The 13,607-nt window shown below is 30.7% G+C and overlaps 1 protein-coding gene across 7 annotated transcripts in view; it reads left to right on the plus strand.

Annotated features, from left to right (window-relative positions):
• The window catches only part of LOC118189769 (putative RNA-binding protein 18), a 63,502-nt gene that overhangs the window by 40,660 nt on the left and 9,235 nt on the right, over window positions 1–13,607 (plus strand). For 5 of the 7 annotated variants that reach the window (XM_085818293.1, XM_085818306.1, XM_035360432.2 and 2 more), the window contains exon 5: window positions 1,390–1,596. In XM_085818293.1, coding sequence (XP_085674419.1) covers window positions 1,390–1,596 — 207 coding nt within the window. Of the gene's footprint in view, window positions 1–1,389; window positions 1,972–2,831; window positions 5,311–13,607 lie in introns of those variants that run through there. The other 2 variants (XM_035360436.2, XM_085818315.1) reach the window with 2 other exon arrangements.

Below are 13,607 nucleotides of genomic sequence, written 5' to 3' on the forward strand. Positions count from 1 at the left end.
AGTTTACAATTTTTTCTTTTTTACAAACCAAAACATTCTGCCATCTTCCCAGCTGATACACCAAAGGAAAACTTCACACAGTGGCCATCCAATAAATACAGCATCTATTGGTTCATTATGTTTAACATTATTACACTGTTTTGTATATTTATTTGTTTATCCTATTATTCTGAAGAACCAAACTTCAGAAACATTATATTGCTTAGTGAACCGATAACAGTTTTTTTTTTTTTTTTTTTTTTTTTTTTCTTATTACTCCATTACATAACATTCGCCTGCCAGTAAACTATGAACCCAAACTTTTCTTTTACAATCATTCTGCTGCAAAGCAGTGCCATCTGCTTTCTCTCTTTTCAACAAATTACAGTGATATATCAAAATTGCATTATTCTAGAAAAATCAAATGAAACTAAAACATTATTTCCATCTGTGATAAGTCTTTACCTTTCATATTTAGCAGTTTTTGATTCTCATGATAATAAAATATAAACAAGGTAATAAATATTGGGATGCACAATTTGAATTTATTTTTAACAGAAAGGGGAAAAAATGTAATTATGTTGAAACAAGTTTCATTTATTCGATTTCTAATTGTTACAAAATATTTTGATATATGTCAGTTTTCATTATGAAATTCATTTTGCACTTTTTCTTTGCATTTTTTCAAAAGTATCCTTATAGAGTCATTAGGTTAATTGGAAGCAGAAAAGATGAAAAATAGCAACTGTCTTCGCCGAGAAACGAATCACGGACCTCTGGAATACCGGCCCAACGTGCTACCGTTACACCACGAAGGCACGCTAGGGAAGTGGGAGAAACACTTTATATCCTGTTTTTTACTTTTGCAAAGTTGGGAAGTATGTAAATGGAGGGAAAACAGAAGATAGATTCATTCATTTACTATTGTACATATTTCTTTTGAAACATGTTTATAGGTGGAAATGTACAAATTTGTTATCTGTTTAAACTTTACAAATAATAATTATATCTTTTTTTTTTTTTTTTTTTCTTAGATGCATATTTATTGTTTTCTTAATTTTTTTTAAAAATCAGTCACGTTTTTTATGATATGTATCTTATTCAGTTGTTTTAGATATATTTTATCTTTTCCAAGTACGCAGTTGATTATATTTCAGAGAGCTTTCTTGTATTTACTTTTAATGTATTTTAAAATTTTTTGTTCAATTTAAAAGCATTTTCATTTTTATTTGAATTTTTGCATCTTCCTCAGAATATTTAAAAACATTTTCATTTGTTCTATAGCAAATTTTTCTTTTTTAAAATACATTGTATTAATTTTTTAAATTTAGTGCTGAATATGTGTTTCATGAATTAGTATTTTTTGTTTTTGATTCAGTTGAAAGTTAATTCTTTCATTATTCCCATTAGTATTGTTCATCAGATATTAGCAATTGAAGCAAAGCTAAAGGCCATGGAAGCACAAAGAGATAAAGAGTTAGAAATGTGCCTTTCTGCTATACCAGCTCGTGGAGACAATCCTGTATTAGCATTAAAAAAGAGTGTTACTTCACATCATAAACCAAGAAGTGTACCATACAACCGACATGAACGCAAAAATTTTAATGTTCATAAAAGGTGATACATACAAATGTTTTGTACTTAAAAATTATTATTTATTATTATTATTTTAGTACATAATGTGTGTAAGCAGTCAATAAGCCATGAAATTTGATTTTTATTATTAAATTTAAAAGTATTAAACTTTATAAGCAGAGTATTTATTTTTAGTACATAACCTGAAGATAACTGCTTTCCAACAATATAACAGCACTGTACCATTTGCAAGTGCTTGTAATCAGAACATTTTTAAAGTTAAAATAGAATTATTTGATAAAATATATAAAAATTAAATCTCAAACTATGATTTGGTTTGATATAATATCTCCTCCTCCTTGCTTTTACAAATTAAAATGTAAATAAATGCCATCTGCCTAAATGGAACTGTTTTAATTTAAGAAGTCGTATTTTTTTTAATTAAAAATTTTTTTTGCATGTGTCACATGTTATAGGAGTCACCACATGTTAAAAACTAAATGCAGTCAAACCTCAATGTTAATAGAATTAATTTAAAAAGTTATGTTCTAAGCAAAGTGATTTTCAATGGGAAATTTAAAACATGTAAATTGATCTTTGAGATTTTTTAAAATTTAATAGAAAGTTTAATTTTGAGAAGAAAAAAGCAATTTGTTTATTTAAATGTTCATTTATTTTAAAATAGTTGATGATTCAACTTTGGTCACATGGATTACTGTTAGAAGGTTTCTGAAAATCGGGGTGTAGCTGACTTATTTAAATTATCAAGCTCGAAGAGTCCTAATTATGATCATGTTCTTTCAATTAGCTTTGATGATTTAGAATTTCCACTTTATATTTCATTTAAATATAGGACTTTAGCTACGATAATAGTGTTTAAATACATTTTTGATACACATAAGAAACTTAAGAAACACTTAAGCACCCTTTTTTACTGACAAATTTTCATAAGTATTAATTATTCAAGTTTTTTCTTTTAATCTTCATCTTGTACCATCTTTTAGACACAATTTTTAAACCTGTTCTTTAACAGAGGGGAAAAGGCCACGTAGAATTATGTAAAGCATTAATTGCTTGAGAAACTATAACTGAATCTTTTTTTATTTTTTTTTTTAGCTACCAATATATTTTGTAAATACTACCAGGTTTTAATTTTTATCTTGATGTGTAATGTTTCGAAAATAAAATAGTGAAAATAGTTTCTATGGTTCAGCATTACAAAATTAAAAAAAGAGGCAACATTTAAAATTTAGTAGTTAGTTTTTTAATTTTTCTAGCTAGCTTCCTTAAAATGCAACTTCCTAGAGGTATATGGAGTACTCTTGGGAAGGGAGAAAGTAAGAGAATCTGGATTCTGGCATAGTCTCATCTCGAGTGACTGAAACTAAATGATTTTGTCATGAACAATAGTAATAAGAATATTCATGCTCAAAATGATGTAATAATCAAAGTTCTATAATAGTAAGAAGAAAAAAATTGTAGTTGAATGGATAAGTAACTGAGATATTTTATAAGAATTATATATTATACATAACTGTGAAAAAGGTCGTATGATAAAGAGATTTGACTGTATATTGATATAATTTTTCAGAAAATTTCATAGGTTAATCAAAGCATTAAAAAATATAATATTACTGTAAATGCATGAATTTTAACAATTTTTAAAAATTTCTTTAAATATGGCAGTCTATAACAGTGTTTCTTAACCTATTTCTTATGGTACAAAATTGCATGATGCAAAGCTTCATAAGACATATCACAAGGTTTTCATATTTAAACATGCATGTCATATGATTAAGGAAATTTTACACACTAACATACTGCATATCTACCATAAGGATACTAATTCATTTTCTTTTGAGATGGTGTAGGGTTTTATGACAGACGCGAAGTAAATTATTGCTAAATCTGAAACAATGATGAAGTTGTGAGAGAGTAAAAAATAACATTTTTATATAAACAGAATTTAGAACATATAGACACCCTCCTGTGCTACAATATAAGTCACAATATGAAGTGATGCAACTAAATGGAACAGTCAAAGACTACACATTAAATTACTATACTAGAAGCTGGCTCACTACTCTACCATAGCATCAGAATTTAAGTATCGGCAGCAATAAAATGAAAGGATGAATAATTACAACTATTAGATTTGGCAGGAAACTAACAACCACAGTGCATACATGATGCCAGAAACATGCTTCATCTTATAAACCCAAAACCACAGTATTAAATACTGGCTACTCATTGCATTTTAGTGAGGAATAAGAAAAGGAAAAGTTTTAGTAAAGGCTGAAATTGTAAATAACTGGTTAATTAATATAAAATTCCCTACAGCGGGCTGTACTAAACTGTCAGGATCAGCAACAATGTTTAGTTAATCATTTTGATTACCTGAACATGGAGTGATTGCAAATTGTCAGCACCTGTGAAGTGTTTAATTATTAGTTTACTGTTTTCTTAAAATTAAAATTACTACAACCCTTCTTTTGGCAAACAGGGGGGGGGTTAACAAAATTGTTAATTGAGTAATGCTGTTGATGCGTGCTATAAAAATCTCTTGAGTCCTAAAGAAATTTTTCCAGATATTTTTGGGGAGCTTATAAAACATATTCACATAAAAGCTAGCAGGCATAGTCTTTATCCTACATACATTTTACTTTGAAAACCTATTTAACTGGTTTAATTTATTAAAATAATTGTTTTGAATACACCATTGGTTATAAATACAGAGTAAAAGGAAATAATCTTGTAGTTGAAAATATCGTAACCTCTAAAAATTTAAATTGTGTGAAAATGAATCCTTGTATTATATAAAAAATTCTTTTAAAGTTTAGAAACTGCAAGTTTGGATTTTCTTATGTTAGGAAAGAATGAAAGTGCAATGATTTATTACTTTAAAGCGCCAGAATAGAAAGTCTGGTACACAATCAAACGGTTCTAAGAGTTTGGCTTTTGGCTATGATGGGAACAGACCCAGAGGAGGAGGAAGCAAATGGGAAACTGGAAAATTACCTGAAAAATGGGGGAGGGGCAGGAAACTCTCAAGAATTTTGTGAGAAAAACTGCTTTTCAACATTAAAAAAAAAAAAAATATATATACAGCAATGAGTTTATCCAGACCCCCCCCCTTCCAAAAAAAAAAAAAAAAAAAAAAAGCTTGTAGTGGAGTATGTGTGACTTTACAGAAGGGAAATGTTTAAAACCTACCATTGAAACCATTATATAAGGCTCCAAAAGCTAGAGAACACTACTGAAGCAGGCCACAGGTGATCAGTGGCAGAAGTTTTTTTTATTAATAAGAAAGTTCATGATATTAATAATGACTGAATTTGGTTAGTTATGCTTTTGGGCTCTCTGGAACTCCATCAGCTACCTCAATCCATTAAGGTCACAAGGGATACATTCTAGCAGGGTATATCCCTTTCTCTTATTTTTGATGATCAAAGTGCAAAAATAAATCGGTAAACATATCACAAGGACATTTTGAAAAAAGTTTTGTTTACTTGGCCATCAAAGCAATTTGAAATAAATAGACAAATAAATAAAAGATATTTGAGCAAGACTGCATTAAGCATATAGAATTAAAAGTATTCAAGAATGATGTAAGATGCATTTGAAGACTTTTTCTTCAAGAATGATGTAAGAATTCAGAAGTCAAACAACAAAAATCAGCGTTATATTTACAAAATTTTCACAGGACTAGTTTCGATGGTTTTACCGAACCACCATCTTCAGCTGCAAAACCGCAAATGAACAAGATAGGAAATAATGATTAGATAAGATAAGAAAGCCTGGACAAGAATAAGCAAGTGGCGCCATCTGTTGGTGAAACCAGAACTAAAACATAATTTCTTTAAAGGCCGAAGGCAAATTTGGATTGGAATTAGGATCGTTAACTAGAACAGAAAGATTTTTATGAATGTGAAATGCCTCTAGAAAATCCAGTTCTCCAATGGAAGATGTTTTTTGAATAATTTGGGCAGCAGAAAAACTGAAAGTGTGGTTTTCGGACCAACAATGTTGAGCAACAGAAGACTTCTGTGTTTCCTTTTTTCTAACATATGCCTCATGTTCCTTGACGCAAAATTTTAAGGCTCTCTTAGTTTGGCCAATATAAATTAAACCACACTGGCAAGGAATCCTATAAATACCCCAGGAATTCATATCCGGAATGGGGTCCTTGAGTATGGAACTCGGAATTTTATTGATGGGAGAATAAACAACCCGAAAGTTAAATGTCTGCAAAATATGTGCAACTTTATAGCTAATTGATGGAAAGAAGGGAATGACAACAGAATTTTTATAATCTCCTAAAACAAGAGTGTGCCTTTTAGTGTGTTGAGATGAGAATTTTTTAACTGCTTGATTAATAATGTTGGGTGGAAAGCCCCTGTCAATAGCTATTGCTTTTAAATAATTTAGTTCTTCATCAAGGGCTAGTTTGGAGGAGCAAACTTGAAGAGCACGGAAAACGTAGGAATAAAATGAAGCTAACTTTTGTTTAGTCGGATGACATGATTTAAAGTGTGGTGGAAGGCAAACCGATGAAGGTTTACGGTAAACCGTAGTACTGAAGTTGGATGTGTTACGTGTGACCAGAATGTCGAGAAACGGAAGAGAATTGCAAGTCTCAAGTTCAAAAGTGAACTGAATAGCAGGATCAATAGAATTCATTGTTGAAAGAACTTTATTTAAATCATCTTTATTACCTTCAAACAGAGTAAAAGTATCATCTACGTAGCGAAACCATGCCAGGAAGTTTAAAGTTTCAAACAATTTTGATTCATAATAATGCGTGTAGATATCAGCCAGGATGGGACTGAGGGGGCTTCCCATGGCTAATCCCTCAGTTTGCTTGTAATATTTATTTTGGAAAACAAAATGTGTTTGTTTCAAACAGAGTTGAGTGAGAGAAATTAGTTCATCAATTTCGATGCAAGAGAAATGAAATTCGCGAAGTCTGGTTTCTAGACATCTTAATACACCCTCCACTGGGACATTCAACTCTATTAGACAATAACATTTACACCATAAAAAATTCAATAGAGTTTGTAAAAAAAGTTAAAAACATTTCTCCTAGTAATTTACTCATGGTTTCTTTTGATGTAAAATCATTATTCACCAATGTCCCAGTGGACAGTGCATTAAGATGTCTAGAAACCAGACTTTGCAAATTTCATTTCTCTTGCATCGAAATTGATGAACTAATTTCTCTCACTCAACTCTGTTTGAAACAAACACATTTTGTTTTCCAAAATAAATATTACAAGCAAACTGAGGGATTAGCCATGGGAAGCCCCCTCAGTCCCATCCTGGCTGATATCTACACGCATTATTATGAATCAAAATTGTTTGAAACTTTAAACTTCCTGGCATGGTTTCGCTACGTAGATGATACTTTTACTCTGTTTGAAGGTAATAAAGATGATTTAAATAAAGTTCTTTCAACAATGAATTCTATTGATCCTGCTATTCAGTTCACTTTTGAACTTGAGACTTGCAATTCTCTTCCGTTTCTCGACATTCTGGTCACACGTAACACATCCAACTTCAGTACTACGGTTTACCGTAAACCTTCATCGGTTTGCCTTCCACCACACTTTAAATCATGTCATCCGACTAAACAAAAGTTAGCTTCATTTTATTCCTACGTTTTCCGTGCTCTTCAAGTTTGCTCCTCCAAACTAGCCCTTGATGAAGAACTAAATTATTTAAAAGCAATAGCTATTGACAGGGGCTTTCCACCCAACATTATTAATCAAGCAGTTAAAAAATTCTCATCTCAACACACTAAAAGGCACACTCTTGTTTTAGGAGATTATAAAAATTCTGTTGTCATTCCCTTCTTTCCATCAATTAGCTATAAAGTTGCACATATTTTGCAGACATTTAACTTTCGGGTTGTTTATTCTCCCATCAATAAAATTCCGAGTTCCATACTCAAGGACCCCATTCCGGATATGAATTCCTGGGGTATTTATAGGATTCCTTGCCAGTGTGGTTTAATTTATATTGGCCAAACTAAGAGAGCCTTAAAATTTTGCGTCAAGGAACATGAGGCATATGTTAGAAAAAAGGAAACACAGAAGTCTTCTGTTGCTCAACATTGTTGGTTCGAAAACCACACTTTCAGTTTTTCTGCTGCCCAAATTATTCAAAAAACATCTTCCATTGGAGAACTGGATTTTCTAGAGGCATTTCACATTCATAAAAATCTTTCTGTTCTAGTTAACGATCCTAATTCCAATCCAAATTTGCCTTCGGCCTTTAAAGAAATTATGTTTTAGTTCTGGTTTCACCAACAGATGGCGCCACTTGCTTATTCTTGTCCAGGCTTTCTTATCTTATCTAATCATTATTTCCTATCTTGTTCATTTGCGGTTTTGCAGCTGAAGATGGTGGTTCGGTAAAACTATCGAAACTAGTCCTGTGAAAATTTTGTAAATATAACGCTGATTTTTGTTGTTTGACTTCTTAATTAGTATTTATTCAGCGTGTTATTGTGTCTTAATGATGTAAGAAGTACAAAGAATGTCATCACAGATTTAAGGCACAGTTGTTGCTGTGTGATCGTGTTTGTGTAGGGGCACTATCTCACAAGCACTAGAGAGAAACTGATGCTTTGTATTTTAATGACAATGTTTATGAATAAATGGTGCCATGAATTTAAATGGATTTTCATTGCTGCTGTGTTAGTGTAAGCAGGGCTGGATTAACCATGTCGGAGCCCCTAGGCAATGCAGTTCTCAGGAACCTTATTGAGCCATTTAAAGATCATTAGGTCTTTTCAAGTTGATACAGGGATGTGAGTAAAATGAGATGCGCGTGTTTTAATTTTAACTTTATTCTTGTTAAATGCAATAAAATACAATAAATGAAAGAAAATAGTTTTGTCAAGTACAATAAGTTTAAATATTAACTTTTTTTTTTAATACAAAATTATTCATAACATCTTGAAAGTTGACCTTTTCCAATACATCACTTTCAATCACCATTATCGACAATGAATTTAAACGGTTCTAAGACAATGATAAACAAAGACAGTTTTTTTATTAGTTTTAATTCTGAAAAGTTACGTTCACCTGTTGCATTTGATATCATCAGGCTTTTATATATTTACAATGCTATCATTACATTCAGGAAAGTTGAATGTACCATTTGTCAAAAATCAATTTAAACAATTCCTTAGCAGGTACAATTTTATCTTTCCCCACATCTTGTAATTGTGAGATGATGTACTTAAACTACACCATCTCGTTTATAAACTCGGGCTCAATGTCCTCGGAATAAAGTTCACTAAATTTTGTACAAGCCTCTTTAATTTCATCATTGGTCTTTGTCATCTGTTCTTTTATAATAAGGGAAGTCACTACACAGTATTCTCCATCAGTAATCTCAAACAGCATATGGGCCAAATGCACAACTTAGCAGCTGATGGGATGAATTTTTTTTCTTAACAAAATTAAAAGTTTTTCCTCATCTTAAACAAAAGAAATGCTACATATTTAACAAAGCATATATAAACAGTAATAATAATGACGGAAAGGAAAAAATACCGATATATCATTATTTTCTGTTGGAAATCTAAAGACTGGTATTTGCAAGAAATTTCTGTTGATTGTATTTTAAAATTCAATTGTATCAACAACTGAATATTAAATTTTCACCTTGATATTTATTTTAAATTATTCCAATAAGTTGATTAATCACTAAATAACTTAAAGTAAATTAAAAATAAATAAAAGTATAAAAATATTTAATTAATTGTAATAATTATAATTTTTTTTGTTTCTTACTACAACTTTTAATTTCAACACCAGGTGTTTTCATTTTGATAAAGTTTGTACTCTTGGAGAAAAATTACTAGAAACTTTCTTCATTGTGAAGTGTAGATGCTGATCAGTTAGTCTGCTTCTTTTTCTAGATTTATTAATTTTTTTTGTGGAAAAAACTGTTCACATATAAATGCATTTCCAAACAAAGCAATTTTTCTTATTGCAAAAATTCATAACTGAAGGTATACTCTGTTGACAAGTAAGAAAAAATGCTAATCAAATCTGTATCTTAACGTTTTGAATAAGATTTATATCACAGTGTAAATTAATTAGTTCCATTTGTAGATTTTTCAACGTGTTACATATATTTTTAAGGGTAACGAAAATTGCGATTCTGTTCTATATATGATCTATCTTAGAAACAAAAGCTCAGGCTAAATCTATAAAAAATTTGATGTGTATAAAACATTTTGCTAAATATTTATGGCTGTGTTAAAGCAAATTGTGGTTATTTTGAAAATTTATAAATATGTTACCAATGATTTTTAATCCACCCAAAATTGGTTGAAATACTTTAATAAGTAATTTAAATTATGGACTACAGTATATGCTCAAGATATTTCTTGTCACTTTGTACATAGTGTTAAAAAAAGGCATGTTTTAACCATCTAATCACAATTATTTCATATTCTAACTTTTACTATTTACAGCATCACACTTTAATACATACATTTTACCTTTATTAATAAATGTCAATATACAGTGTGTAAAGATAGTGGTATTTATTATTTAAGTTCACTATATTTTTAAAGTATGAGCTATTAAAGCATATTTAAAGGAAAAATTATGTGTCTGGCACATAACAACTGCATTTTTTGTTTTGTGAAGAAAATTTTTTATTTGTATATATGTATATTGAATGCATTATTTATTTGTCATGCTCATTTATTTGTATATGTGTATATTGAATGTTATAATGAACGTTTGCATATTGTAGAATTTTATGATTGACATTTTACCGGGTTGTAGGTTTATCTAGATATATAAATTGTGAAAGAAATTTTATATAGACATACTTTAGAAATTGTATGGAACTATAAAGAAATATTTGAAATAAATGCATAATCAGGAAATTCTTAATGTAATGATTTTTACTATTCATACACTGTTTTGTGACTAATTAAAAAAAGTCATTTTCTGAATAAATTTTGTTTTCCATATTTTAAAGAATCATTCATGACAAGACTTTTTTTATGGGTTATGTTTGGGTAATACATATTTAGATAGTGTTTCTTGTGAATAGTTTTATTCTGAATGAGTAAAATAAAAATTAATTGCATGAATCAAAATTCTTAAAAAGGTAATGGATTCAGGATAGGGTTTTGCAAAAAATGATGAAAATGAGTTTTGCTTTCTTCACTTTTAAGTTGTAATATTGCATATTTAAATTCAAGGGAATTATTTTTTATATTTTATTTTTATTCTTTTCTGTTTAGTAATATGCTGATGTATATTTTTAAAACACAAACACATTTTTCAGTTATAGACACTTGTTCTTATCTTAAACTGGTTATAATTATTAGTTGGTTTTTATTTAGACATAAAAAACATTTTGGATTTGTTGCCATTGAAATATTTTGTTCTTTTCACCACTGAAACTGCAAAATAAGAATTATATAGACTAGATGAAATATTAAGACACAATAACACGCCAAACAAATACTAATTCAGAAGTCAAAAAATTTTCACAGGACTAGTTTAGATAGTTTTACCGAACCATCATCCTCAGCTGTAAAACCGCAAATGAACAAGATAGGAAATAATCATTAGATAAGATAAGAAAGCCTGGACAAGAATAAGCAAGTGGCGCCATCTGTTGCAGTTTTACAGCTGACTACACGTTTTGTAACACGTGGTTTGGTAAAACCATCGACACTAGTCCTGTGAAAATTTTGAAAATATAACGATGATTTTTGTTGTTTGACTTCTGAATTAGATGTAATATAGTAGTACATACTATTAAAATACTCATAATAAATAAGAGATGCAGTTTTTAAAAAGTGATGTTGACTCCTGTCAGTACACGGTATCTGTCACATATATGCAGCAGTCACTAATTTCTTGGCTACATTTTATGGTCCTCATCTGCTTAGGAATCGTTTTAAATAACACGAGGGAAATATCTATACAGATATTACTCATACAGAAAATGTTCTGACGGGTGACTGCTCAGACAGAAAAATATACATACTGGATAATTTTACCACACACACACATATTAGTTTACAATGAGTAATTTGATTGATTACAGTGATTTGTTTAATTTTTTTGGGGTCTAAAATTTTTAATATAATTTTCCTTCTTATCAAATAGGTTGCGTAAATACTTGGGTTTTTCTTCATTGTGGCCATATTTCTGTACATTAATGGCGAAATCATGAATCATTCCAACGCATGAACTTTTTTACAACTTTAAAAATGTGCATGTAAGGCATATTTTTTAACTAACCATTAAATGTAATTTAATTACATTTAACTTAAAATCCATAAATGTGAAAAACTGAATAATTAAAAATACTTCTTGTGAATTATATACAAATTTAATTGGGAAGCTTCATTTTCTTACTCAAGCAGAAATATCACTAAATCTACTAATATATTATTGAAGCAATAACAATCATAAAAAAATTTTAAAATCCATAAACGACGTATCTTTGGTTTTGGGATTCTAATATCTACAGTGGTGGCCAAAATTGTGGACACTTTTGGAAATTTTTATGTTTTTGAACTTTGTATGCTTATAGGTTAGGTTATTTAATTACGCAAAGCCTCAAGGGCTATCTGCCTAAGGGGAGGGATGCCTTCGTGGAGGACTTTCTAAGGGAAACTGGCTCGTATACACGTTACACATGGGGAAAACCACGAAAACACCCATGCAGCCAGCCCGTTCGCGGGATTCGAACCTCGGACCGAACTACCAGTGTTAGCGACTTTACCGTTCGGCCGCTGGTGGGCCTTGTATGCTTATAGAAAATGTCACGTTTCGCAAAATGCAAACTTGTATATATCATTTTAAAGAGAATTTATTACTGAATTCAATACAAAACACAAAATTCAATTATTTGCAATACAAAAAATGTTATATGTACTTTAATATAAATAAAAAACACAGTTATGAAGTGGTTTCTAATGTCTAGCTTTCCTGGCCAATCACTGTTCTTGTTCTGAGAACCAATCAAATGTTAGTAACTGCCAGTAGAAGCTGACATCATGTTTACACTTGAAACAATCCATTATTTTGCTTTGTTCTGTAGAAGGAGGACCTGTTTCTTATACACTGCAATTACAAGTAGGAATTTTTGTAAAAATTTTTAATATTTAGTCAAGAAGCAATGACATCAAATAAAAGAGTAGATTGGATACCTAGAAAGAGATGTAATATTATTGTGTTACGAGAAAGTGGTCTTTCCTATGCTGAAATTGCAAGACAGGTGGGTGGTTCAGTGACTACATGTGGAGTCCGAAAGTTTTGTTTATGATATCAGGAGACAAATTCAATAAAAAACAAAGAAGGAAAAGGCCGAAAAAGGTGCACCACATCTATTGATGACAGAAGAATAAAAAGACTATGTCTCCAAAATAGAAAAATGTCATCAGCGACCATCAGAAGTGATCTGAATGATGCTGGTGTTTCTATCAGTTCAAGAACAATCAGGAGAAGATTAACAGATGTTGGACTGAGAGGTAGAATTCCGCGAAAAAAGCCTTATCTTAATTTTCAGCAACGAAAAAAAAAAGACTACAGTGAACAAAGGAACACATTAATTGGACAGATGATCAGTGGTCACAAGTTATATGGAGTGATAAACTAAGATATCGTTATTCGGTAGTGATGGGCAAAAATATGTAAGACGTAGAATAGGAGAAGAGCTACATCCTGACTGCATTCAAGCAACTGAGAAGAACACAGTTAGTGTTATGATTTGGTCATGAATGTCAGCAGATGGTATTGGTCGCCTTCATATCATCGATGGAACACTGAATGCCAGAAAATACATTGACACTATTCTAGAACCAAAACTTCTACCTTCCATCAGAGATCTCTTTTCCAACAATGCTTCGTTTCTTTTTCAGCAGGATTCTGCTCCTTGCCACACGGCCAAAATATCCAAAGAGTGGTTTCGTACAAAGAGCATTAAATTGTTGTCCTGGCCAGGAAACAGTCCTGACCTCAATCCTATCGAAAATTTGTGGCACCGTTTGAAAACTCTTG

The sequence above is a fragment of the Stegodyphus dumicola genome, chromosome 1, assembly GCF_044657685.1.
Source record: "Stegodyphus dumicola isolate Sdum_Otavi_A_Nest chromosome 1, ASM4465768v1".
NCBI lineage: Eukaryota > Metazoa > Arthropoda > Arachnida > Araneae > Eresidae > Stegodyphus > Stegodyphus dumicola.